Below are 23202 nucleotides of genomic sequence, written 5' to 3' on the forward strand. Positions count from 1 at the left end.
AAGACCCCAGAACCTCCCAGAAAAGCAGGACCTGATTTCATAAGATCTTGACTACTTCATTTCCACAACACAAGCAGGGCTGGGATGAGTGGTTAAATTTAAGCTCAGCCATATCAGTTCTAACTCACCATTACTTGGGGATGATGTTTTTTATGGAAGTCCTTTCCTGAAAGTCTTTTGAAAATCTCTTTTGAAAAAATATTGTCTTGCCACAGCTGTGCTCTGCCTGTCCCCAGCTTTAGAATGTAACACTAGAACATTATATTATAACACTAGTTTATATCTCTATTTATATTAAAGACCCTGATGTAGATGAAATATAAAAAAAAGCCTAATCTGTGCTCTACAATTGAGAAGTATAAGCTGAGGAAATAAATATGCTTTTCATAGAATTCCAAACTGGTTTGGGTTGGAGGGACCTTAAAGCCCATCCTGTTCCACCCCCTGCCATGGGCAGGGACACCTCCCACTCTCCCAGGCTGCTCCAAGCCCCATCCAGCCTGGCCTTGGACACTTCCAGGGAGGCCACAGCTGCTATCCCTGCTGTCCAGGCCAGGCCTGTGCTGCTCCAGCTCTCCAGCATTCCCGTTTCTCCCGCAGGTCTCCGTGTCTGGCGCACCAACCCCGGATCCGTGTTCGACTACGACCCGGCCGAGGACAACATCCAGTCCCGGAGCCTGCACATGATCTCAGGTGTGTCCCAGGGCAAAATAGGGTTTGTACTCCTGCAAACGTGGGGTCTTGGGGGCCAAACAGAGCTGAGAGGTTGGCGTGACACAGGGACAGAGGACAAACTGTCTGTGGCTGCTCCTCCCCAGCATATTCTCAAACAAGACATTATTATTCTGTCATAAAATGACCCAACACAGGCAGGGGCAGGATTGTTTATATGACCCACACAGCATGTGATTCCTTTTGCAATAAATAAAAATACTGTCCTGAGTTACATTTATTTTGTTTAACTCCTTTCCTGCTTATTGAGAGGAAAAAAAACCCTGAAGGGTAGAAACCAGTCTCAGGGAGGGCTCAGAGCTGTGTCAGAGAAGGAAAGGAAAGGTGGGATAATTAGAATAAAAACTTTGGAAGACTAAGAGGAAGGAGACTGGAGAAAGGATAAAACTGTTGTGACTGTTTAAGAGCAGAACTTGAGTGTGGTGTCCACGGAACACTTAAAAAATCACTGGGAAACACCACCGAGGAACCATAAAATACACTGGGATTATTTACACGGAGTTTTTTTCCCACAAACTTTGGGAAGCAGCAGGGCTGGGGCTGTGAGCCCCCACAGCTGTGGTGACCCTGTCCCCGCTGTCCCCCAGTCCAGGCCCAGCGGCGCAGCCGGGAGCATTCCCGCTCCGCCAGCGCCCTGAGCATCAGCGGCGCCGGAGACGAGAAATCCGAGCCCTCGGAGGGCACCGACCAGCGCCTGTCCTACTACAGCAACGGGGGCTTCTTCACCACCACCACCACAGGTACGGGGGCACCGGGCAGGGCACACTGCCCACGCCAGCTGGGGCAGCAATTCCTGCAGCCAGGACAAACCACAGCTCCAAAAGGGCGAGTTGTGGACGCAACCAACGTGTCAATCTGTTCCGGCAATTTGAGCCACCCAAGCGCCCTGTCCCTGATCTTCAACCACAACAGCTCCAGCACCAACTCCAATAACACCACAAACTCTGTTTCCCTTTCAGTGGGCTACAAACAGGTGAAAACCATCGAGCTGCCACAACAACGCTCGTCCTCGGTGGCCACCCAGCAAACCACGGTGTCCTCGGTCCCCTCCCACCCCTCCACTGCTGGGGTGAGTAACTCTGAGCCTGGGATTGGGACACAGCCCCAGGAGTTGATTTGGCTGCCTCCCCACAGTGCACAGGGCTGCAGGGCTCATGGCCCATGGTCTGTAGTGCTTCAGATTATGTTAATCCAGGATTAAGCCAGGAAGGTTCCTCTCCCCTGGGCTGAAGCTCAGTACTAAACCCAGTGAAGGTGTAACTCTCACTGAAGGGGGACAGACCCTCACCTGGACTTCAAAACTTTGAATTAGCACCTTAAAACTTTGAATTAACACTTCTTCCTATTCCTGAGATTGAGTCTGGAGTAGATCCATGGCAGTGGGTACGGCTTTGCCTCCCAAAACCTGCCTGGAGACAACAACCTTAGGCTACACCTAGAGCTACCCTGGGCTGATCCTGCTCAAACCCACCCTGCAAACAGTTTGTTCAGGCTCAGTGTCAGCAGCAAACAGAGGTAGGGTGGCACTCAGGTAACCAAGGTGCCCAGGACCCAGGGGAGGAGCTGGGAAGGAACGGGATGGGTTATTTCCCACCTCAACACAGCATTATTTGCTTCATCTCTGGAAGCACCTGGTACCAGCCAGAAGGAAATAAAAATCATTGTATAGTGTGTCTAAGACAGACTAAACCCAAGTTAACAGCAGTAAAAACTAAGTTAACAGCAGGAGTTACAACATGAACCCTGAGGAATTCAGAGTTCATTCAGGGGGAACTCACAGAAGAAGCTGAACCAGGAGATTTAAAACAGGAGCAGATTCTGCCCTGAGTAGTGAGTCAGACTTGCCCTTCCCTGCTCTGATTCCCAGCTCAGCTGTGGCTGTCAGAGTTTACCCAGTCCTTCTTTCTGCCTAATTCCCAGCCCAGCTCTGTCAGGGTGTACCCAGTCCCCCTGGGTACCCCATTCCCAGCCCAGCTCTACTGTCAGGATTTACCCAGTCCCTCTGGCTGCCCCATTCCCAGCCTAGGTTTGTCAGGGTTTTTACCCAGTCCCTCTGGATGCCCCATTCCCAGCCCAGCTCTGCTGTCAGGATTTACCCAGTCCTTCTTGGTGCCCCATTCCCAGCCCAGCCCTGCTGTCAGGATTTACCCAGTCCCTGTGGGTGCCCCATTCTTTGCTGTCAGGATTTACCCGGTCCCTCTGGGTGCCCCATTCCCAGCTCTGTCAGGGTTTACCCAGTCCCTGTGGGTGCTCCATTCCTGCTGTCAGGGTGTCCCCAGTCCCTGTGGGTGCCCCATTCCTGCTGTCAGGGTTTACCCAGTCCCTGTGGGTGCCCCATTCCTGCTGTCAGGGCTCACCCCGTGCCTGTCCCCCACCCCACAGAAGACGTACCGGGCCATGTACGATTACACGGCGGCCGACGCCGACGAGGTTTCCTTCAAGGACGGCGACACCATCGTGAACGTGCAGGCCATCGACGAGGGCTGGATGTATGGGACCGTCCAGAGGACCGGCAAGACCGGGATGCTCCCGGCAAACTACGTGGAGGCTGTGTAAGAACCCCCTCCCACCGCCCAGAGGGGCAGAAAAGGGGGGGGGACACCTCCCAAAGCCCCTCCTTGGAGATGGCACCACGTCAGAAAAAGTAACTGCAGAGCAAAACATCCTTGAAACGTTATTTCAAAACTTTGAAGTCACCTGGAAAGATTACTTTACATTTCTTCCAATGCCAAAAAAAACCCCCACCTGGACTTTCCAACATTTCATCACACACCGTAATATGACACTACAACTGCAGTCCAGTATCTCCAAAATTTGATACCACTATTAAGACTAAGACTCCCAAGCATTACTTTATTCATTCTATAAAAACTTTAGAATTTTTAAATCTGTTCACTTCCTTTCACATATAAGCAACACCTAAGCTTAGTGTTTCAAACCAATTTATTTGGGGAGGGGAAAAAGAAACCCTCTCCTCTTGCTTGCTGAGGTCTCATGAATGTGTTCTTCATGCAACTGTTCTGGGGTCAAAAGCTGTTATTTCTTGTAAATTAGTGACAGAATAAAGCTGATGTTTCTGCAGTAGGATGGATGTGTTCCCTTGTGCTGAAAGCAGGAACTGATCTCACAGATCACTGGATGTAAGAGCTGAAAACACTTCAGAAGTGTTTTTGATTTAGAACCAAAGTAACATTTCCAGGGAAGCACAAAACCCTACAGCCAACTTCCCATTACAGCTCCAGGCCACCTCTTTGTCCTGTTCCTTTTGTCCATGAGACACTCAAACAGAATACTCAGAACCCTGCTGATGATCCCATCACATCCTTGAGGACCTGCTCCCACCTTACAGCAGCACTGGAGACATTCCAAGGTCCCTCCCAGCCTTGGGAATCCAAAGCAATGCCGAGGGGGAGCTGAACAAGCAAAACCCCACAAACACCAAACCACGAGGACATGAACAAGTTTGGGAACTATTTTCTCTTTTATTTGCCCATGTGTAAGTCCTAAAAACCACCTGCAGCAGTTCCTTCCAATAAACAGCCACTCTGATAGCTACAGTACAATATATACAGATCAGAATTCCAGAGGAAAGCCCGGGAACTCTCGCTGAAGGTCTCGGAGAAGCAGCAATGCATTCCATGCAATTAAAACCCCAATCATAAATTAGTAACCAAACATCTGCTGTCAGTCTGTACACAATATACAAGAAGCTTCTTGCCAAATTCATTCATTTCCCCAAGGAAAAAGTCTTCTCCCACCAGGAGAACTGCTGCCACCCACGGACACGGGGCAGAGCCCGGGAGGCTCAGCAGAGTCTGTGCACGCCCGTCCTGTCACTTCTTAGTGTGAGTCGTACAAAAATACGTGGAAAAATAGATCCAGTACAAATCCCAGGTTCCTGCTGCAAGGAATTAAGCCCAGCTCACCTCACAGGTGCTGCTCTGGCAGAGTCTGAGCAGCTCAAAGGAACCCCCCCGGGCAGCAGAGGAGCAGAGCTGGGAGATGCGGCTCTGGCCCCCACAGGAAGAGTTTGCAGCACTAAGAACACTTCGGGTTTGAAAAAATAATTTAACTACTCTGTTGGTTTGGTTTCACAGTCTCTTTGCTATTGCACAACTCTTGTCAAGCTTTCTTTCACTACCTGAAAGAAATATGCATAGCAACACAAGACAAATACCTCTGCCAGGGATGAAGCAGTCCCACAAATTAGGGGGGGGAAAAACCAACAACAACAACAAAAAGAATAAGGAAAAAAAAACAACAATCCCATGACAATAAATTGATGTAGGAGTTAAAAAATATCTTCTGTTCAAAATGCACAGTTTAAGGAATAATTCACCAGTAAGAAAAACAAGGTGGGGGTGGGGAAAAAACATGTTGTAACAAAATCCTCCTTACTGAGCTCCTACTGGGAGCTGTCGTGGGGGGGGGATTTCCAGCGGGACTGCAGGTTTTTCAGGATGCAGGTGGACATGCCAGCAAGTTTTTCCTGCATCTCGAAGAGCTGGCTCCCAGAATAGCTGTGGAGATCCTCAGAGCTGAGCTGGGCAGAGAGGGCCTGGATCTGGCTCAGGAGATCTGCCGGGGGCTGGTCACTCATGTTGGGCACGGTTGGCTCAGCCAGGTCTGAAAGGAAGGGAAAGAGGGAAGTGGAGGGAGATCTGAGCAGAATTCCAGCTGGTTTTCTACAAAATAACATCTTCAAGCAGCCCACAAAGTGTTTGTTCCACACAGGGAGTGCTCCTGACAAAGTGAGCCCTCAGAACTCCACCCCTCCCTTCCTTCTGGTGAGTTTTGCTGTGTTTGACCATGACTGTACAACACATCCAAGGGCAGAAATGAAAGGATTTGATCCCAACAGACAATGCCAGTGTCCCAAATCCCACACTTAACTCCCACATTTAAACTGGAGAGCTGAAGAGAAGTCACCCCTGAGTTTTTTGTTCTGCTTCCAGTCTCTTGTTGGGAGAACAAACACGGATTCTGAGCCACCAGACCAAACTCCAGGAAGACACAGAAGAATCCAAATAAAAATCTCCACCTGCAAATCCCAGCTGGGTGTCCAGGGAATCATCCCACTCCTGTCCCCCCCCTCAGGATGAGGCACCACTTCATTATCTCTGCTCACCATGTTTGTTCTGTGCACCCCCAGCAGGGACCAAACATGGAACAGCTCAGGAGTCATTTGAGCCCTGCCTAATTTGTTCTTTGCTTCTTTAGGGAAAACCAGCATTTTCCCCTCAAAAATATGTAATTTTTAAAAAGCCACTGCTACAGGGCTTCATAAAGCAGCATTTAATGTGGTAATATTGGCTACTAACAGACCCAAAATAAAAATAAAAGCATCAAGTGTTCCCATCAGGAGAGAACAAAGACAGCAGAACTCTCCAAATCCGAAGCAAAAAGCCACCAAGAGGTACCTGTTCCAAGTTTCTCTTCATCTACACAGAGTGGTTTGTCCTCCACATCATTTACAGGCTTTTCAGCATCTTCAAGCACCACCATTTCCTCAGACACTCGAGACTTCACCTGAGCATCGCGTGGGACAGAACAAGACAAACGTTTTTAGAACAACAAAAACAAAATTAGATTTACATGGTTAGAAATACACTAATGAATACATAAATAATAAATACATGGCACAATAAATACAATCACCATTCCTGTTAATAATAATAGTGTAACCAAGCCATCTTGATGCTGAATTTGTGCCCCAAAAGGTGCAGAGGAACTGCTCAGAGGCAAAGTTTAGTCTTTAAGCAGCAAGATATTTATTTTAGGCAACGTGGGGGAACTCCCAGCTCGTGCTGGACAAAGAGTTCTGAAGCACTCAGTGAAAAGTCAGACTATTTATACAATTTTTGCCAGAGATTATGTCATCTTTACATGCATATTCATACATTGCAACATCTAGTTATAATATTCATAGCAGGCAGAGTCAGGGGCTGGGTCATCATTTTGGGGAGAATCTCAGTGGTACTTCCTGTTACTTCAGCCTCAGGGGTCATCCCTTTACTCCTCTTTCTCAGGTAAACTTTGGAACTTTCCTTAATTTGCCTGACTCCAACATGTATTTGGCAGGAGTTTCTGATATTTGGCAAGAGTTTCTGGACCCTGGCCCTTCTCTTTCCCCTTATCTCTCTCTGTGTTCCTTCCATATGTCTATTTATGTGTATGTTAGTATTTTAGTGCTCTTTGTTTTCCTGTGCTCTTACTTTATGTTCTTTCGTGTCACTGTGTCTGCATTTTTTGGTAAAATATTATCTTCCTCTAGTCCTTGAATTTTGGTTCTTTATTTTTTTTCTCAGAGCATGCATTCTAAATTAACTCTTCAAGCCCTGCTCTGTTTCATCTGTACCTTGAATTCCCACATACTGAGACAGGCAGGGATTAGGTTTCAAAGTGCTGCTTTTAATTAGGGGAAAAAACACATTATTCCTCATGATGGCTATTATCAGTTCATTTAGGGCAATACTGGCTTCCTGGGTGTTAAAATTCAGCTTTACCTGTTGCTCATGATATCCCTTGAGAGCTCTTTTGACGTTGGAGACTTTGGGAGAGCGGATGGGGAGGGTTTTGATTTCCAGGGCTGTCAGAGAGCTCAGGTCCCCCACGGTCTTGATGTTCTTGGCTCGGATGAGCTGCCCCAAACCTCTGGCACTGCAGCAGGGGAGGGAAATGGGTTATTACCAGGGAATCATGGAATATCCAGAATCAGAAGAGACCTGCAAGGATCAGAGTCCAACCCCTGGCCCTGCACAGACACCCCAACAATCCCTGGGAGCGTTGTCCAAACACTCCTGGAGCTCTGGCAGCCTTGGGGCTGTGACTATTTCTCTGTTCCAGTGCTCAAACACCCTCTGGGGGAAGAACCTTTTCCTGAGATCCAACCTGACCCTCCCTGACACATCCTAGAATTCAGGTGCTCTCTGCCTGGCAGAAATCCTACAGGAATGATGATTTGCATGCACGTAAGTGAAGGGAAAACCAAGAGCAGATGATGCTCCCTCTGCAGAAGCACACAAAAAAGTGCAGTTAATCCTGTATGGATAAAGCTCACTCCTATGAGAGTGGAAAGAAAAGGCCCCTCTGAGTAGTTCCTGCTTCACCTCTATAGTTTGTCCCATTTCTTGAAATTCAGATCGAAAACCAAATTAGGAAGTGCCCAGTCTTTGTATATTTGAAATGCAGAATTTTGTCGAAGTCCCACTTTGGCTTCAATACAGAAAACTCCAACTGATGTCACAGATCAGGGAGATCAGTCTGCCCTGGCACACGAAACAGAAAGCTCCCTGTCCCTGGGTACAAGCTTTTCAGTGTTCAAAGAAGCACTTGAAGAATTCCAAACTAGTCAAGTCTCTCCCCCAACAAACCAACCTCCTTCCTTTTGAAAAAATTTTGGCCGAAGACACCTGTAAGTTGTCACAAAATGTGGGTTTGTAGGTTCTGTATGAATTCAGTTTCTATTGAAATGTCCCCTTTAAAGGAACAACCCACTTACCAGATGTTTGATGTGATCTGGGGTAAAATGACATCAACAGGAGCTTTGCAGCCAGCCAAGGCTGGGTACACGTGTTCCATAGGGCATGGCAGAGGCTCCTTGGCCATTTCTGTAATCTGGATTAACACAGGAAAGGTGTTAAAATAACTGCCACATGACTGAATACAGGAAAAAGAAATAGAAGAGAAACATGAACCAAAGCACTTCTTACTAAACACTTCTTTGAGCTCTTAAATTTAAGGGTACGAGATCCTGGGGACAGAAATCCTTTGGTTGGAGTGGTAATGTGCTGGATAGAAAAAGAGGAAAAAAATATCTCTCAGAATTGTAGGAATAGTTAATAGCAGGAATTCAGTTAATAGCAGGAATTCAGTTAATAGCAGGAATTCAGTTGTCAGACTCTACCCCCTGAGATCTGAGAGTAAAAGAACAAGTCAGACTAAAGCAGTTACAGCTGCTTCTCACAGATCGACCCTCTGCTCTTACAACTGTGCTAAGTGACTACAAACATGCACTAAAACCACGCTTTCTACAATAAACAACATGAACACTTGTCACACACAGAATATACATGAAGAATTCACCTTAGTCTGAATATTGGATAAGATTTTCAGGCTTTTGGAAGAGGGTGAGGAGTGGGATCTGACCACGGGACTCCTCCTGTCGATGTCGTCTGCCAGCCCCGCCTGGTGGATGGGATCTGCAAAGGACACCCGACGGATCTGTGGGGAGGAAAGGAGGTTTTACAGGGTGAATTCAAACCTCCAGGGCCTGGGGAACAACTTTCAGCTTGAAATGGGGTCATTAAAGTTCTTGACTGACACAGGAAATGTTTCACCCAAGGACACACCGTGGAATTCCTCTCTGCCGGTGCTAAATGAGGATGCTGACCTTGAGTTTTGCAGTGCTCCAGATCAGGCTCTGGTGCTCTGTTTCAAAAATAAAACCCCTCACCTAAGCCCTCACAATGAAAGTCTGCCAGTGCTGGCACATTCCAGAAAGAAACCTCAGCTTCAGCAGAAGATTATTCACAATGAAACCCAGCATTTGGAGCATTTGGAGCTCACTACACTACAGGCACTGTTCCTCAGCCCAGCTATGAAGGAAGTGTCACATAATTCCCAGGGCAATACCTTATGAGCAGGTGACAGGGACTCATCATCTTGGTGACTTCTTTTTGCACCTCTCTTCAAAATGCTGGTGGAAGGGGAAGCTGAGGGAGACCACGTGCAGCGGGCCTGGATGCTGGTGGGGCTCTCATTCACCGGCACCAAAGCATCACCTTCTGCCTTCAGAGGTGACTCCATGCTGGGATTTTCCAAAACTGCATTTTCAGACATTGTTATTTCAGTTTCCATGAATTCCTCCTTCATCTCTTTCTCTGGAATAACACCAGTTTCTCCTGCAGTATTCTCAGCTTCTCCTTTATCATCCTGATTGCCTTCCAGATTGTTGATCTCCTTTTCCTCAGGTTTGCTATCAACAGGCAGTTCCTCAGGCACCTCCTCCAGTTGTCCATTCTGAATTATTTCTTCCTTTTCTGGAGCTCCTGGTTCCTCCTTCTCTGGAGCTCCTGGTTCCTCCTTCCCTGGGGCTCCTCTTCCCTCCTTCTCTAGAGCTGCTGGTTCCTCCTTCCCCAGAGTTCCTGGTTCGTCCTTCTCTGAAGCCATTGTTATTTCCTCTTCTGGAGCTGCTGTTTCCTCCTTCTCTAGAGCTGCTGGCTCCTCCTTCTCCAGAGCTGCTGGTTCCTCTCTCTCTGGAGCTGCTGGTCCCCCCTTCTCTGGAGCCATTGTTAAATCTTTTTCTGGAGTAGCTGTTCCATCCTTTTCTGGAGCTGCTGGTCCTTCCCCTTGGCTCTCCATGGCCAAGCAGCTCTCACCAGGCTCCCCTGGAACACCCCCTGGCAGAACCTGCTCCGTTGGCTCCTTCTGATGAGCAGCTTCCTTTATTTCCTCTATGGAGTCAGTAGTTTCACCTGCTGAACACTCTGGATTCTCTGGCTCCACCTCCATCCCAACACAGCTTCCTTGCAGATTATCCACACGTGTTCCCTGGCTTTCCAAGTCGCCCGTCCTGGGTTCCTTTGGGGGACACACTGGAGTGCTCATGGCACAGGGTGCCAGGGAGAAGCTCTCCTCAAAATCTGAGTGCCCACACAGCTTTGAGTCACCTCCAGGTGTCTGATCCGGGGTGAGCTGGAGCTCATCTGGCTCAGGAGTTTTCCTCTTTCTGGATTCAGTGAACGATGTTATTTGTTGCTTTGGCTTTTTAAAACAGCAATCGCAGCTCTTGGTTTTTTTCACCCTCCTGCTCCTTTTGCTGTGACACTCAGGGGTTTGCAGGGAGGAATGCTCAGCCCCTGAAGCATCTGCTGCTGCTGCACAGCCCCCTGGGCTTGTCTGCCTCTCCTCCAGCTGGTTCTCCTGTGCTGCTTTCCCGTCCTGCTCAGGCACAGAGGGGCTGGGCAGTGACTCCATCACTGTGTCACTCTGGTTTTGTTCCTCACTGGCATTCTGAGCAGCAGGTGGATTCCCAGAGCTGGCAAATCCCACAACCTCACCAGCAGTGGGAGGAATTCCCTGCTTTTCAAGCCCAAATGGTTCAGCTGTGCTGATTTCAGCTTCCCCTTTATTTGCTTCCAGTGGACTCTGAGTTTCATTTTCCTGGGAAGACACCTCCTGGCTATGGCTTCCTGGCTGCCCACCTTTCAATTTGCCTTCCTGAGAATCACTTCTGGTTTTCACTTTCACATATTTTCTCTTCCTTGTGCTTTCCTCCTTGGCAGAGCCCTCAGACTCCGAGTTCTCTATGCTGGAGAGCAACCCTTGGGCAGCTCTCCTGGTGTGGTACCGAGGGCGCTCCACCGCCTTCGGGCTGCTGTCCTGACCTTCCCCCTCAGCCTTCAGGGGCTCTTCTGCCCTCCTGCCATGCCTGCTCCCTTCCTCATCAAGGCCCCTGGAAGCAGGAGAGTCCTTGGAACTCCGGTCCTCCGCAGTTCTCTCGGGTTGGCTGCTCTCTTTTGTACTCATCTTTTCTGCTGTTTTCCCAGAAATCCCCTTCTGCTTTTGGGATCCATCATCCTTAGGCTGTGACACCTTCTTCTGCCCAGACTTGTCATCCTCTTTCCGCCTGTCCCTCCTTTGGATCCCCTCCTCCTTGTCCTGGCTCCCCGAGGAGCTCTCCGCGGTCTCCGACCGGCGCCTCAAGGAACGTCGGAGCACCTTCTGCTGAGGGGACACTTGTGGCACCTGGGAGTCCTCCCCCGTGGCCTGGTCGGGTGAGGTGGTGGTGTCTGGGGGGGTGTTTTCCTTGGAATCCATGTCCAAGGCCCGGGCCTTCTCTATCTCCGCAATGGTGTCCTCGACTTTCCTGATGTCTGCCTCTGTGGAGTGCAGAGCCTGCGACTGGGACAGGAGGATTTGCTCCACGTCCTCTACTGTGGAGCACAGCTCAGGAGTACTCTCCATGCTGTCAGAGGCAAGAGATTCCTGTTCTGACCTGTTCAGCAGCTTGGACTTGTTTCCCTGGAGCTCCATCTTGCTCTGCCGGCGCGTGAGCCTCCGGATCGCCGTGATCATGGACTCTGGCTCCGCATCCGAAGGCTTTTTGTTTTCTTCTCCAGATTTCTCTGCTTTAGCACTGGTCTTGCTTGCACTTGTATTTTCCTGTTTGTCTGCCCCTCTGGGCAGCTCTGAGAAGGTGTTCAGTGGTGCTGGGCTGAAGGGCCTGTTCTCTGCCCCGCTGAACTTCTCCAGGGTGATGAAGGATTGCCGGCGGCTCACGGGCTGCGGGGTCCCAGAAATTATATCACTGGAAGCTGAGCTGTTGCTGGCATTGGAAGTGTTTTCGTTCCCTGTCGAGGTCTCCTTGGAAGCTGCTTCCACAGAGCTTGTCTCCAGTTGCTCTCCAGCTGATGGCTCCTCTGGAACCATCTCGGCTGTGTGGTTCTGTGACTCCCCCTCGCTCTCCCCCGAGGGACACCCTTCACTCCTGGCATTTTCCTCCTGTCCCAAAAATATCAACAGCAAAAATATGAACAGCAAAGTACTGCAGTTGTGCTATGAATATAATAGTTAAGTAGGGTTCTGGTGCAATAAAGAACACCACACCCACAGGGTTTTTCTAACAACCCTTCCTTCAAATTATTTGTCATCTGTCCACTGGTAGTTATAAAAGACACTTCTTTTCAACCATTAACCCAAAACAAAGCATTGCAAAAATGTTTTAAGTCTTGCTAGAGGTATTAACAAACTTACAGCTAAAGCAGTAAGTTTTTGTTAAAAGCCTGCTGTATTTTACCCAGTTATCAAACCAGCTGTTTAGCCAATTCCTCTCCAAAAGGAATTTAGGATTTACAACCTTTACCCCAATAAAATATTACTGACAGCACATGCACATGACTGACCACAAATATAAATCCCTGTAACACCTGGACCTGTGTAACAAAGTTCAAATACAGCCACACTAGAACTACTCATATAAATCCCCCCATTTTGAAATCAAAATGCCCAGTAAATGATATAAAGCAGAACACAGCAAAACCACTGCAATGGTGTTAAATTCCCACCTGGTGATGAGAAGGGAACACAAACCACAAAAGCTCTCATGTTATGGTTGTAACCCTGATATTTTAATCACCATTAGACAACGAGGAATTACCTGAGGCTTGCTTTCAGTATCTTCTTTGGCATTTTCTGTTAAAGGTGATACTTCCCTAAAACAGAAGTTACTTAAATTAGAGTTGCTGCAAAAAAAAGGGGGACACCTTTAATGTGCTTAGTGGTCACTTTTACTTACAAAGAATCCTCCTGGCTTTGAGTATCCTGAGAAAATAAGGTGGTGTCTTGGGATGCATCCAAATTGTTGTACATGGCAGGAATGTCAACCCTGAAACAAAACCAGCAATGGGAAGTCAACAATAATAAATTCCCTTCTTTGGAATTTATTATCTCCTTATTTCAAGGCCACTATTTTCAGTTGCATTTTCAAACAAGCTTTTGGAGAATAAAAGCTGGGATTGGGATCCCACTCTGCAAAGAATTCCCCAGCACTTGCTGACTGCACAACCCAGCCCTGCCCCTTTGGGTGACACAAGTTCTGCTCACACTGGCTTTTGCTGCCCAAGCACAGAAAACACTCCAAAATTAATTTCTCCCATTAAAAAGAGGGTAATTCTAAAGATTCCTCTGTAATTAAGGTGAGTCCTGGGAATATCCTGATTTGCTGACACAAGACTTCTCTTCAAATTCAGAGGTCCTTCCCTCAGATTGGGTAAAACAACCTGTTTGCTTCCATGATTCAAGAAAAATTACATTTTCTATTTCACTTCATGAAGTAAAAATGTAAACTCCAAATTATCCAACTCCAAACAGACTACAGAGAGTGTATTTAATCAAAACAGGCAATGCAGTTCTGAGAGTAATCTGGTTGCTTTAAAACAGCAAAGCAAGGAACTCTTTTAGGTTTAAACTTTATAACTTGTATGGAAGGTCAAGACTCAAACCCGTGTAGGAGTCTGAGATACAGGAATTGAAGTTAATTAAATGTGAGATACTCAATGTAACGACATTTCATATTAAAACAGAATAAATGACAGACCTCTTTGACCTCAGCACTTCTTTCTGATGTTCTGTCAATACTCTTGCTTTTGTTTCTGGAGGAATAAACACAAAATCAGCTGATTTCTCCTCTTCCAGAAGTATCTCACTTGGAGTCTTCGAAGATGCAAATTCTAGTTTTAACTGCAGAAAGGGAAAAAACCCCAAATGCTGGGTTAGAAAGGGGAACTGAAAATCAGGAGTTCCTTAGGAACACAACAGCCTTCCCTCCCTGTGACAGATCTGTGTACAGAGCACACTCCCACCAAACCCAACAGCCGCCTCCAGACCCCAATCTGTCAAACCTACAACCAGAGTGAGGTGAGTTTTGTGGGGCTGCCACTCCTCCCACCCACCACACCCTCCTTAGATCTCAAAAATCTATAAACTCAGCAGAGAATTCCAGCAAGAAAATCAAATTAGAGTGTGCTGGACAGCTTAAGTTTGAAGGAAAAAATATTCCAGCGCCACAAAACTCATTGTTTCATTATTTTTCCCTGAGGATTTGCAGCAGCAGAGTGGCTGTTCTGCTGCAGAATGGGATGTGTGATTCTCTCACCCCTCTCTGGGAACACTTTACCTTTGCAGGTGTTACTTGCACGTTACTGGACTTGTCTTTCCCATCGTTTTTCTGGTCACTCATCTGTGCCAATATAGAATCTCGTTTCTGACCCAGCTTCACTTCCATTCCACTCATCTTTGCATCCAGCTGGGAATTTTCCATCTATTCCAATAAAAATACACTGTATGAAGAAGCTCCAAGCTCACAAACCCACCCTGAGATGTATTAATTTCTACATGCTCCCATTTCCCTCTAAATTGCATAGAGGACAACTTAAATTAATTGTTCAAAGAAGCTTTAAAAGGCATAAAATGTTTAGAACCAGCTCAGCCTTTTGACAGTGCTCACCCAGCATAGTTTATCATTCCAAACACGAAGTCAGAGCAGGTCAATCATAGTAAAAACCACAACTGACCTTCTGAAGGATTCCCAGGAAGCCCCCACCGGGCTCAACAAGGTATTTACCGTGTCAGAGAAGGGCCCACTGCATTCTTCACCCATCTCAATGCTTTCAAAGCCAGGCAGCAGCAGAGGAACTTTCTTTTTGGCTTGGCTTAACACAGATCTGCTCAATAAAAAAAGCATTTTAAACTTCTGGAGGGGGAGAAGGGGCACAGCAAGAGCAGCAGATCCCCCAGAAACCAGGACCATTTGTACATAACCCGAGATCTCTTCCTTTAAAGACGTAAACATGGAAAATATCTTACTTTAACTCTTCAGGGTATGTGAGTGAGGCAGCCTTGGCAAAGGTGGAATTCCAGAACTGGGCACACTGGTTCCTGAGCTGTTTGCTCCTGTGCTGGAACCCTGCACAGAGCAGTGGGGAGAGCTGCTCCAGCATCTCGCTGTCGTAGGAACCCGTGCAGTGGGACTGCAGACACTGCAGAATCTCTGCCAGCAGCTTCTCAAGCTGAGGGAGAGAAGAAACAAGAGAGTTTTCATTTAAACTTCGAAATAATACATGAAATATTTGATTAAAACCCCTATTGAAAACATTATTATCCCACATAATTGTACAGCCCGAATAAATAACTTTAAACACCACACAAAAAGTCTAATAGCTTAGAGCTCCTCCCCTCAGCAATAACACATCATTTAAACATTAAATCTCCACCTTTATTACATTTTTAATTTACTTTTTTTAATACAGGATGAATGGCAAAGCTCTGGTGTCCCACATTTCCCCCAACCTCACCTATTTCTCCAGTAAATTTACCTTGTTGTTAAGATTACTGTAGACTTTGGGTACCTCAGGGAGCCTGCCAAAACAAACAAAAAAATTACATTTTGCTGTCTCATTTATCCCAAGCATAAAAATGTAACATATAATACCTTCAAGCTTTGCACAGTAGTTTTAGTGTCTAGTGTAGTGTATATATAGTTTGGTATAGGATATAAAACTTGATGGAATCATGTTGGGAAATGAGCCTCCTGTTGGGAGATTAAACCATTTCTAATGTAGTTTGAAGTCAGATTCTCCTTTAACCCCCACTCATATGCTGAATTTCAGAGGAATTGATGGAAAAGTCAGTAGTAATCAGTACAAATTTAAACTTAAAGCTTTTCTTATGAAATACTTCTAACTGCCTTCTCTGTGCTTCTCTTCACCCTCTCCCCAAACAGAAATACCTGCATTAAAAAGCTGAAACACCCCCTAAACTAAGCAATTCCATGTAAGTAAAGCCCTAGAATTAGGCAGAAAAATAAGAGGAAACTGCCATTTAGCAGCTTATTTTAGAACCCTGTGTCCTCCAAGCTGAAGAGGTTCCCAAACTTGTATTTGCTTGCAAATGTCTTCCTTCAAAAATATATCCAATTTCTCTTTTTTCCTGAATAAATATAAGACAGACAATGCTCAAAGGCTGGTGAGATGGGAGATGGAGAGAGGTGGAGTCCAGCTCATCCTTACACAGGAACAAGTGGATTCTTGCCTCTGGGATGGGGATTTCTGATGAGTTTTAGGGGAATTTTAGGCAGCCCTGCTCCAAGTTCCAGTAAAATCTATGACAAAATAAAGAATAAAGCAGCAAAGCTACATAAAGAAAAAAAACACAAAGTTTTTCCCAGTACTTCCTTCTGCTGAAAAACTTCCAGGATCTGAGTGTACAGTCCATTGTGATTTAATTCCTGTAAAATTTTATGCAGTTTCTGCCCACTAGAAAACAAATTATAATTAATAAATATCTTCCCTGCAGCGAAAATAAACAGGAGGTGGAAAGCAAACACTTCAGTCTTGCAGAGATGCCAACACTTCAAGTCTAAAGAGGCAACAGTTTTTAAATACCAAGCTTTTTGGAAGTGCTGAGAAGCCCTGAGCTCCATTCTGACCTGCTCCAAGAGCACACAACATTTCTTCAGTAAAACAAACCCAGTTTCCCAATCACTCCTAAAATACTCACTTGGTTTTTTCATAAAACACTGCCAGGGGCTTGGAAAAAATGGCAAACATGGTCCCCATCACTGAGGGCAGCGAAATGTGGCTGATGATGTTGTGAAGAGCAGCAAGGACTGAAGGGCCAACAGAGATCAGTGTTTCTGAACAGGTTTCTTGGGAGCTGAACACGTGGAAGGAGTCCAGTAACAGCACCAGGAGCTTAAAGAGAGAGGCAAGTTTGCCCAGGGGCTCCTTTTTCTTCTTAGACCAATCTGAAGGTGTCTGTGGAGCTAAAATTAGAAAACAAAAAGAAAAAGTTAATACAGCAAAACGCATCTGAGCATTCAGTCTATGTGAGAAGCAGAACTTTGGTTCCCAAACTGTATCTACAAAGAGTTTAAAACCAGACCTAACAGAATAAATACATTTTTAATTTTATCATATCTCTACTGATTCCTATTCCTCTTATTTATGATTGGCTTTTGTGACTTTATTTTCTGTTTGAAAATAGGCAACCACCACTCTACAGATACCAGTGGATACACATAAATTTTGGAACAGGTGAGGAGGAGGGAAGGGCAAATATAAATTTATATTAGTTTATTTATTTATAATATAATTATACACACACATACATATATATATTTATAATAATAATTTCTTTATAAGTGAAGTTTACATCATGTTTTATCTCATCAACAGTTCCAATCAAAGCATTCCATTCCCTCAGCAGTCCAACACAGCATCTCACTACTTTAACAAATTTCCTGTGGGGCAGAGAGATTAGAAATGCTTCAGTTTTATAGTGAATTGTGTTATTTTGTGAATTATTTGTTCAGATTTTCAGAGAATGTCACAGAGTATTTCACAGAATATTCTGAGTTGGAAGGGACCCACAAAGATCAATAAGTCCAACTCTTTAAGTTCAGTAGTTTTAAGTGGGAGTAAGAAATAAAACAGAGTATTTTACACACAGTGACCCTTTGTCTTCTTAAACCTACTCCCAACTATTTCATACAAAGCAGGTTCAGGAGCAGAAGCAAAGTGTTGTTAACAATTTACCCTTGGTTTTCAGCAGGAATTGTAACATTAGACTCTGGGTTATGGCCCAGCATTGCTGCCTCAGATCAGAGCTGAGCAAAGCAAAAGCAGATCTCACAAGCAAAAATGAAATTACAGCCAAAATATCAAATACCATTTTAGAACCCAGCAGTGTTTAACAGTGAAAAAAAGAGTGAAAGGGCCTCAATATGTATTTATATAATATATTTATACCAATCTCAGCTGTATTTTGCCAGGCTGTGCAGGAACTGCTCAACAAATAGCAAAGGTCTGAGACTCAAACAGGCTGATTGGATGATAATTTTAATTCCTTTTATGATTTTTGCCAGTCCTTTCAGAGGTCAGACAGCACATGCAGCACATTCACACCACTGATATTCTACAGTTGTCACTTCTGCACCCACAACACCATTAATTTTTACCCAACTCTAAGACACACAGAACCCCCAAATATTCAAGCATTTCCTTACATCTGGTTTTTGGCTGGTATTTGGTACCATATGGAGCAAAGTTGATGCAGTCAACCATGACTGAGACAACGTGGGTGAGACCTTCCATCATGGAAAACATCTGAGGAGCAACAGAAACCATCAGGAACAGGAATCACAGCAGAGCCCAGGAGAGAAACAGTGACAGGAAAACACACTTTGGTCATTCAGGACAGAAAGGCAACAGCTTTTAATTTAAAGGTGGTGAAACTGCTCTGTACTATCAGACTCAGATAAAAATACATTTTAAATACATTTACACGTGATGATGAGTCTTCCCATTCTGTACAAATAAGACATAAGCAAATGCACTGTCTGAACAGCAAAGAAGATTTAAGATGGATCAAAAGAATTAAGGTTCAAGGGTTTTTTTCCTCCCAATCCATCAAAACATCTTCTACATAAAGCCAAACCTGCTTTACAGGGGACACTGATATTCTAGACTAATATAAAGATTCAATATAACTTGCACACTAAACTTATAAATTGTTTAAGTTTGGCTTGTTTATTAATTATTGATTTTTGGCATTGATGTTTATCATCAGGATATGGTAGCATCCAAGGTAAGGTATAATGATGCAAAACTCTAAATCCCAGGTTTGCAAATTCCATTGTTTTTCTTGTTTCTTTCACAGCATTTTTTTAGAAGAGTGAACTTTAAGCACAAAGGGGTTTATCTTCCAAAGCTGATGTTCACACCCAGACAATCCACCTCCCCTCATAGTGGGGGTTTCTTCTTCCAAAAGCTTTCTCTTTTATAAAGCTTTACAAGTAAAGTCTTCAAATTTTACTTGACAAGGGTGATGCCACCAGGAATTAACCAGCAGCAAGTGCAATCTTCCCTCCTTCCTATTTAAAATACTCAGTTTTGTGGTATTTGCCAATTGAAGTTACTTGATATACATTTATTTCAACTGGATAAATCCCATTTATCACCATGATGACACTCACTAAAACAGTTACCACTTAATTAGTTAGGAGACAAATTTAAACACTGCTTAACTGCTGTTTTAATATTTAATAATAAATAATTTAATAAAGTAATAAACAAATTAATAAATCAATCAATAAATTAATAAATCTATTTCAACTGGATAAATCCCATTTACCACCATGATGACACTCACTAAAGCATTATCACTTAATTAGTTAGGAGACAAATTTAAAGACTGCTTAACTGCTATTTTAAGATTTAATAATAAATAAATTAATAAATTAATTAATAAATTTATCTCAACTGGATAAATCCCATTTATCACCATGATGACACTCACTAAAACAGTTACCACTTAATTAGTTAGGAGACAAATTAAGCACTGCTTAACTGCTGTCTTAATATTTAATAATAAATAATTTAATAAATTAATAAATTAATTAATAAATTAACAAAATGATGAATGAATTAAGAAATTAATAAATCTATTTCAACCAGATAAATCCCATTCACCACCACGATGACACTCACTAAACCATTATCACTTAAATAGTTAGGAGACAAATTTAAAGACTGCTTAACTGCTATTTTAAGATTTATCAATCAATAAATAAATATTAATATTTAATATTTATAGTTATTTTTACTCCTTTCTTTCAATCCATTTCTTTATCACCTCCAACTCTTTTCTTACAGCTTGAAGTCTCATCCAAACCAAAGCACAAATCAGGAGTTTACACCAGGTTCTTATATCTAATTTCAAATATACCTGCTGGAGTATTTCATAGAGTGCAGTATCACAGGTTTATACTCACTACTGGAGTTTCACCTTCTAGCCCAGCCATAATTTTGGCACACAGCTCCTCACAGCACACGTTCTCCTCGGCTGTTGCCACCAGGGCAGCGCAGCGCGCGAAGGCTCGGTACAGCTCCGACCACGAGCGCAGCAGGGACTTCATGGTTGGCTTGAACAGAGAGAAAAAGCTCATCAACATCGAGGTCTCTGCACAGGGGTAAAAGTTTTCTTCTTCTGTCAAACCTATGTGGCTCTTGAGGGTTTTCAGTTTGAAATGTTGGAGTTTTAACCCGACCCTGAGCAGCGGTGTAATGTCGACACGGACTGGTGGCAAATTCCTCCCCCCTGAGATCATCAGGCAGTTTTTACAAACCCCATAATGCTTTTAATTAATATTATGTATTCAGTGGTACCTGGGGAAAGCCCTGAGTGGGGAAGATGTGTGACACTGGCAGCAGCAATGCACTGTACACAGCACTGAAGTTGTGCTCCAGGGCATCCCCCTGATTCACTTCATTGGTCTGCAACGAGAAAAACGTTTTCTGATTATTGGAGCTGCAAAACTGAGGTGACAAATAAGGCTGTTCCTGGTTCACTGACTTGTACACGAGACCTGTGCAAGCTCAACTGCCAGTGGCAGTTTGAAATTAGCTGTTCTGCTCTTGAAAGAGTTCAGGCTGCTACTAGAAAACAGATAAAAAGCACTGTTTGTAATTCCAAGAACAAAAACAATCTATTGGAAAATGTCTTGGGTGTTTTTCACTTAGTTCAGTTGCAGTAAGTGATGACAACAACTTACTTAGAATCATGGTTTGGGTGGGAAGGGACCTTAAAGCTCCTTCAATCTCACCTCCTGCCATGGGCAGGGACACCTTCCACCAGCCCAGGTTGCTCCAAGCCCTGTCCAACCTGGTCTTGGACACTTCCAGGGATCCAGGGGCAGCCACAGCTTCTCTGGGCAACCTGGGCCAGGGCCTCCCCACCCTCCCAGCCAGGAATTTCTCCTTAATCTCTAATCTATCCCTGCCCTCTGACAGTAGGAAGACATTCCCTGTGTCCTGTCACTACACTCCCTTGTAAATAATCAGAGCACCTAAAATTTTGTTCACAAACTCTAAGATTTTTAGGTCCAACGACCACATGAGGATTAATTAATTCAACAACTCCTACATTACAGTCAATACATTACTACTAAGAACCTGAAAAACCCCTTAAATGTGACAGTTTATATGGCTTCCATTAGGGCTTTCACTCAACAAGTCTAACATCAGTAAGAAATTCTCGTCTAATTACATCCTGAACATCCCAATTTGGGATTTATTACATTTTTCACATCAGACAAACAAGCCTCAGTTCCTGGAGGGCAGGATTCCATGCTTTGGGACAGCAAGACTATGCCAAGGAGTCAAGGCTTGGAGCACATCCATGAGTGTGTTTATAAACTCAAGAAAAGGAGGAAAGCATTCCCAACCATCCTGAACATTGCACTTAAGAATGATCATCATTGTAAAGCCCACTGTGGATCAAGATAAATGATCAGCACAAGGTTTCCCTGTGGGGTTTTGGGGAAGAGAACCCAAAGCCACTGTACCTGATTAATCCATTCTGTCAGAGGATTAACAACAATGCTCCACATCCTCCAAAGGTGCTCCTTGTTTTCCACCTGCTTGGAGCTCTGGTTGATGACACAAATCACAGACTCACTGAAAGCCAGGGGAGATGTGGGCCCAGACAGGACATAACCCACAAGTGTTTCCAGAATCACAAAGAATCTGGGGAAGGAAGTTCAACAGGTCCTTTTTTTAAAATTTTTTTTTAGGAAAAAAAAACCCCTTCTGTGAAGTCTTCTAAGGGAAGTTTGATATAACCAAGCACCAGCACATACCTCTCATCTGTTACACAGCATTCCAAGAGGTTGTTATGGAAAGGCAGCTGGATTAAGAACAAAGCTGGTGTTCCCTTGGAAGAGAAATTTAAGAGGTCAAAACAACACATCCATTGATCAAATGAAATGGCTGCCCCACACCTCCACCTATATATTATATTTAAGGCAGAAATTTACAATTATTAAAAGTTGTCCAAAATTGTCAATTCTAACAATTCAAAATAAAAAGGAAAGCTGGAAACCTGAGCTGCTGCCAGATGCTGGGATTTACTTAGTTCAAGGTTGCAGCAAGAGATCTCTGGAACAACTTCTGTTAAAATCTGACACGAGTATCTCAAGTTGGATTGTGTCAGAGAATTAACAAAATGCATTTCACTTCAACCACCCTAATAAAGTTCTGACTCTTCTACCTAAGTCAGAAAATATAAATAAAGCACTTGTGGTAAATTGGAGGAATTTGGGGAGTTGAGCTCTTAAGCCAGTTCTAGCAGACAAAGCTTTATCCTGCTCAGTTGAGTTCAGCATTTGCTTACCCTTGTTATACTTAAGACTGCTCTCAGATATTTGTCTGCTTTTCAAAGCTTCCAAATCAATTCCATGCCTGGCTAATAAAGTAAATGTTGGGCTAAAAACCTCTGTTGCAACTGCTGCAAAATAAAAAGTTGCCTTCTCTCTACTGGTGGATGGAGAAAACCTGATGGTCATCCAGTTTTAAAAGTCTTTAAATACCTTTCAGCTATTCAGTCTCCTTGCAAAGTACCTAAAATCTGTATTTTAAATCATGACCTGAACCTGAAAAATCTGTTTTCCATCATTGCTTCCAGTACTTATCCATCCTTATCTATAGGTTGTTAAATTACTCCTCAGAAATGGGGGCTGGAAACAAAGTCTGCATTCTGGAACTTTGAATAATATGGTTTCCTGAAAGATCTGGGTCTCATGAAGTGCAGCTATGACTTCCTAATACCTTTCAGCACAAATAAAGCTCTGGAATAAAGTCAGACTTACATTTAAAAGGTCCATATCAGCAACCTGATAAGCTGGTGATCCCAATACTTTTGGAGGCAACTCCTTAACAGTAATATCAATGAGGGACTGAGTAGGGGAAAAGAAAGAAATACACGTAAATATATTTTTCTGAGGGTTCAAATATTATAAGTAACACCATAAATAAAAGCAAAATTGAAGAAACTGGTTCCCTTTAGGAAAAAAAAAAATCCCTCAGTCTTTTGAAGCAGAAGGTTCTGGCAGGAGAACCATGGACCCAACTG

General features: G+C 44.3%; 2 protein-coding genes across 11 annotated transcripts in view; one reads left to right on the forward strand and one right to left on the reverse strand.

The window, feature by feature from the left end:
• The window catches only part of NEB (nebulin), a 100453-nt gene extending 97017 nt beyond the window's left edge, over window positions 1-3436 (forward strand). For all 10 annotated transcript variants that reach the window (XM_027695934.1, XM_027695939.1, XM_027695942.1 and 7 more), the window contains 4 exons: window positions 601-693; window positions 1320-1472; window positions 1692-1801; window positions 3115-3436. In XM_027695934.1, the coding sequence (XP_027551735.1) occupies window positions 601-693; window positions 1320-1472; window positions 1692-1801; window positions 3115-3288 (530 nt within the window). In that variant the 3' untranslated portion in view covers window positions 3289-3436. The remainder of the gene's footprint in view (window positions 1-600; window positions 694-1319; window positions 1473-1691; window positions 1802-3114) is intronic.
• A 221-nt stretch (window positions 3437-3657) lies between these two features.
• The window catches only part of RIF1 (replication timing regulatory factor 1), a 31993-nt gene continuing 12448 nt past the window's right edge, over window positions 3658-23202 (reverse strand). The window contains exons 15-35 of the mRNA XM_027695850.1: window positions 22940-23026; window positions 21932-22005; window positions 21638-21818; window positions 20460-20567; window positions 20066-20215; window positions 18299-18398; window positions 16792-17056; window positions 15609-15651; window positions 15100-15302; window positions 14858-14957; window positions 14411-14554; window positions 13832-13974; window positions 13031-13120; window positions 12893-12947; window positions 9367-12237; window positions 8818-8955; window positions 8445-8522; window positions 8234-8349; window positions 7239-7392; window positions 6153-6261; window positions 3658-5358 (exon numbers count right to left, since the gene is read on the reverse strand). Coding sequence (XP_027551651.1) covers window positions 5138-5358; window positions 6153-6261; window positions 7239-7392; window positions 8234-8349; window positions 8445-8522; window positions 8818-8955; window positions 9367-12237; window positions 12893-12947; window positions 13031-13120; window positions 13832-13974; window positions 14411-14554; window positions 14858-14957; window positions 15100-15302; window positions 15609-15651; window positions 16792-17056; window positions 18299-18398; window positions 20066-20215; window positions 20460-20567; window positions 21638-21818; window positions 21932-22005; window positions 22940-23026 — 5430 coding nt within the window. The 3' untranslated portion in view covers window positions 3658-5137. The remainder of the gene's footprint in view (window positions 5359-6152; window positions 6262-7238; window positions 7393-8233; window positions 8350-8444; window positions 8523-8817; window positions 8956-9366; window positions 12238-12892; window positions 12948-13030; window positions 13121-13831; window positions 13975-14410; window positions 14555-14857; window positions 14958-15099; window positions 15303-15608; window positions 15652-16791; window positions 17057-18298; window positions 18399-20065; window positions 20216-20459; window positions 20568-21637; window positions 21819-21931; window positions 22006-22939; window positions 23027-23202) is intronic.

Source organism: Neopelma chrysocephalum, unplaced genomic scaffold, assembly GCF_003984885.1.
Source record: "Neopelma chrysocephalum unplaced genomic scaffold, ASM398488v2 Primary Assembly neopelma1_103b, whole genome shotgun sequence".
Taxonomy (NCBI): Eukaryota; Metazoa; Chordata; class Aves; order Passeriformes; family Pipridae; genus Neopelma; species Neopelma chrysocephalum.